This window comes from Myotis davidii, unplaced genomic scaffold (assembly GCF_000327345.1).
Source record: "Myotis davidii unplaced genomic scaffold, ASM32734v1 scaffold1290, whole genome shotgun sequence".
Lineage (NCBI taxonomy): Eukaryota > Metazoa > Chordata > Mammalia > Chiroptera > Vespertilionidae > Myotis > Myotis davidii.
The window spans coordinates 257,518-261,219 of NW_006282186.1; the positions used below are offsets into that span (position 1 = coordinate 257,518).

Below are 3,702 nucleotides of genomic sequence, written 5' to 3' on the forward strand. Positions count from 1 at the left end.
TATAAAAGGCTACACATTACATTTCTTTTAGGTTATTTAATTTCATTTGTTCAGCAGCATGGGTTACTACCTAGTTTAGATTATACCTGTGGCTAATGCCTATTTTCCTTGCTCCCTGGTATGGGCATTAACATTTAACCTTTGGAATGAATAGAAAGAAAATTCATGTTTACCTGATATTTAAAAATGCATAAATTTATTTTAAAATTTGCTTTCCACTGCAAGTATCCCTCACCTGTTTGAACATCAATAACCATCTGATGGCCTCCTCTCATTCCTGGTCGGTTATCTTCTCCATCACCTGAAGTAGAAATAATATTTCCTTTTAAAGGAAAAACAAAGAACAACCGCAAACCCAAAGTAACTTTATTCATAAGCATGTAATGACTAGTGAAAATAACACACACTTATTCTTTTAATAGTAAGTAAAAAAGATTCAAAAGAAATAATATGACACATAGGTATGTTTATAATAATTATCTTGCTCTTTTTTCCTATTGCTTTCAGGCTATTATTGCAATTGGAAGCTATTTCCAATGTATTTATAACCAATGTCATAAGTCAGCAATAATATAGGATATTCCACAAAAACCTCAGACAAGAAAACTCTAAACTCTGAAGTGGCAAAGTGAAGTGGGGGACAATTACAGAATTACTAGTAGATATCAGGTCTATCATCCAGGCACAGCTTATAAACAGAATGAGCAGTTTTAAAGTTCACAAAGCTACTGAAAATTAAGATTTTTTATCAAGTTTTATACTCTTGATAATTTTCTTATTGTGTTAACTTTGTGCCAGTATTTCAGAAAATAGTTCCTACATAAAAGACCAATTTTATATGAGCACTGACTGAGAATACTAAGATTTGCTTTTCTTTTATTGTTATTTCCATTACAAAGCTTAATAAGTATGTTTAAATATAATCAGTGAAACTTTTAAACTTCTGTAGGAGACAACCAGTGCTAAACTTATATCTAATCTTACTTGATGCAAAATTTTATATAAATGAAGATATAACTTCTTTGCAATGGTTCAACACGTTACAGGATTCTAATATCTTACTTGATATATAAACCAGGGAACACAAAGTTTTCTTTATACTCTCATATTAATGGAAATATATTACTTTGGCTAATAACTTTCCTTGTATTAGCTTCTGCCTATGTAAAATAGGAAACGTGCAATTTTTTACTAATTTCACAGGGAGACTATGAAAAAGACTAAAATATTTGCAACAGCATGGATGGACCTGGAGAGCATTATGCTAAGCGAAATAAGCCAGTCAGAGAAAGATAAATATCACATGACCTCACTCATTTGTGGAACATAATGAAGAACATAAACTGATGAACAAAAACAGATCCAGAGACAGAGAAGCATTGATAAGACTGTTAAACCTCAGAGGGAACGTAGGGGAGGGTGGGGGTAAGGGCATGAGTAGGAGGATGGGGGGCAAAAAAGGGATAAGGACACATATGTAAAACTTAATCAATAAAGAAAATTTTTTTAAAAAAGAATGTTGCCAAAGAAGGAGACATATATGTAATACTTCAAACAATAAAAAATTAAAAAATAATAAAAACAATTAAAGAATTAAGTAAATTTTACAAAATGCATTTCTCTGTTTTTCTTATAGTTATATCTGAACATATATCTAAGTGGCCAATGCAATGTGATATTAGTGGAAATTAATTACTGGAGAATTCTAAAGAAAGGGGTGCTCCATTCTGCTACTTGTAATGTAGATACAATGGCACAGCTGTGAGAATAAATATTTCACCTTAGTGAAGACAAAGGGGAAATGTGGAAGTAGTTGTACTGTCTTCATTTACCACCTTTTGGGTATTTTTTTTACATGAGATAGAATTAAAATTCTACCTTGTTTAACCTTTTATTTTAGTGTATGGAAAGACAAAATGAATTCTAACTTACCCTGACAAAAGAATAAAAATAAATAAAATGTCAGTTCTTATATAAAAAATAAAATGCAAAACTGAAGTTTTTCATTACTATGATACTCAAAGGCTAATCATTCAAAAGTTCTCTGCAAATTCTTTCTCCTTTCTAATAGTTAGGTTTGGATTTTGTAGCTCATTATCATTGCAGTTTTGTCCTTTTCTTTCTTCACCCAGTCAGTAATGCCATTTGAAAGAACAGATTAAGAAAACATTGAAATAAATTTATTGTATGTTTGTACTTTATATATTTAATAGATTAGTTTTCTAATACGCAATTATGTTTGCTATAACATCTGCTTCTTTGAATAAAATTACCGCATATACAACTGATAAAAATAGGAGAATACTCCTATAATGCAGAAATTATGGGTGCTCATAGCAATTTTCTCCAGTATATTAATGTTTAACACAATCAGAAGAAAGTTTTCTCATAGTTAAAGAGAAGACCTTAGCAATCAATAAATGATGATCACAGGAAAAAGCTGAATATCTATGGAACTGCCTTCCTTCTTTTTTTAAAAATCTATTTTTATTGATTTAAAATAAGGGAGAAGGAGAGATAGAAACATCAAAGATGAGAGAGAATCACTGATTGGCTGCCTCCTGCACACCCCCTACTGGGGATCAAGCCTCCAACCCAGGCATGTGCCCTGACCAGGAATCAAATCATGACCTCCTGGTTCATAGTTGACACTCAACCATTGAGCAACATCAACCGTACACAACTGCCTTCCTTTAATGCAAGTAGTTGCATTAGAAAATTGCTACGCTTTCTACTGTATTAACCATCTGGCAGAGTAATGAGTGCAGATGGGGTGACAATACCTTCCTTCACCTGAAAAATAGGTTAATGAAGAAGACTATACCCTGAATCAGATTTCAAGTTTTGATTAAAACAGTCTTTATTAAAAAACAAATGCTTTCTAGGTTCTACAGTTATAAGGAGAAAACATGAGCCCCAGGATTTAGGGCTCCAAACTCATTTTGATGCTCAATATAAGTGCCTGCAAAGATTTAACTATACTAATATTATTTATTTTTATTAGGATTACTACTCTCATTTTTATTAGTATCTGGTTATAAAGTTTCACAGATCTAGAACAGTATGACCCATTTCTATTTTTTTCATAAGCCCTATTAGCTTTAGTGAGCAATTTTACAGAACTTAAGGTTTTACAGAAACATGTTTGGCATTACAACATAATGGTCTATAATTTTAGTGTCTCTATAAAAGTAATTTATGATAGTATTCTATGTAAAAACTGCCCAATCTTCTGTTATAGCAGTAGAACAAAAAGATTTATGAGCCAGCTTAGAACAAAAATATTTAAAAGAAAAATTTAATATAATAAACTAAGTCTGCCACCTACTTAAGGAACCTACATCTTCTTTTATTATTTTTACTAGAGGCCCAGTGCACAAAAATTTGTGCACTCGGGGAGGAGGAGGAGGGTCCTTCAGCCTGGCCTGTGCCCTCTCGCAGTCTGGGACCCCTCGGGAGATAACGACCTGCTGGCTTAGGCCTGCTCCCGGGTGGCAGAGGGCAGGCCCAATCCCTAGGTGCAGACCCTGGTCGGGCTCAGAGCAGGGCCAATTGGGGAGCTGGGGCGCCGTCCCCCTGTCATGCACAGAACAGGGCGGATTGGGAGGTTGCGATGCCACCCTCAGTCACGCTCAGGGTAGGGCCGATTGGGGGGTTGGGGCACCGCCCCGTTATACTCAAGGCAGGATCGATGGGGAGGGT

At 34.4% G+C, this 3,702-nt stretch overlaps 1 protein-coding gene across 5 annotated transcripts in view; it reads right to left on the minus strand.

The window, feature by feature from the left end:
- Nucleotides 1-3,702, minus strand: part of MKLN1 (muskelin 1) — a 346,320-nt gene that overhangs the window by 86,573 nt on the left and 256,045 nt on the right. For all 5 annotated transcript variants that reach the window (XM_006752700.2, XM_006752701.2, XM_015567031.1 and 2 more), the window contains one exon: nt 236-301. In XM_006752700.2, the coding sequence (XP_006752763.1) occupies nt 236-301 (66 nt within the window). The remainder of the gene's footprint in view (nt 1-235; nt 302-3,702) is intronic.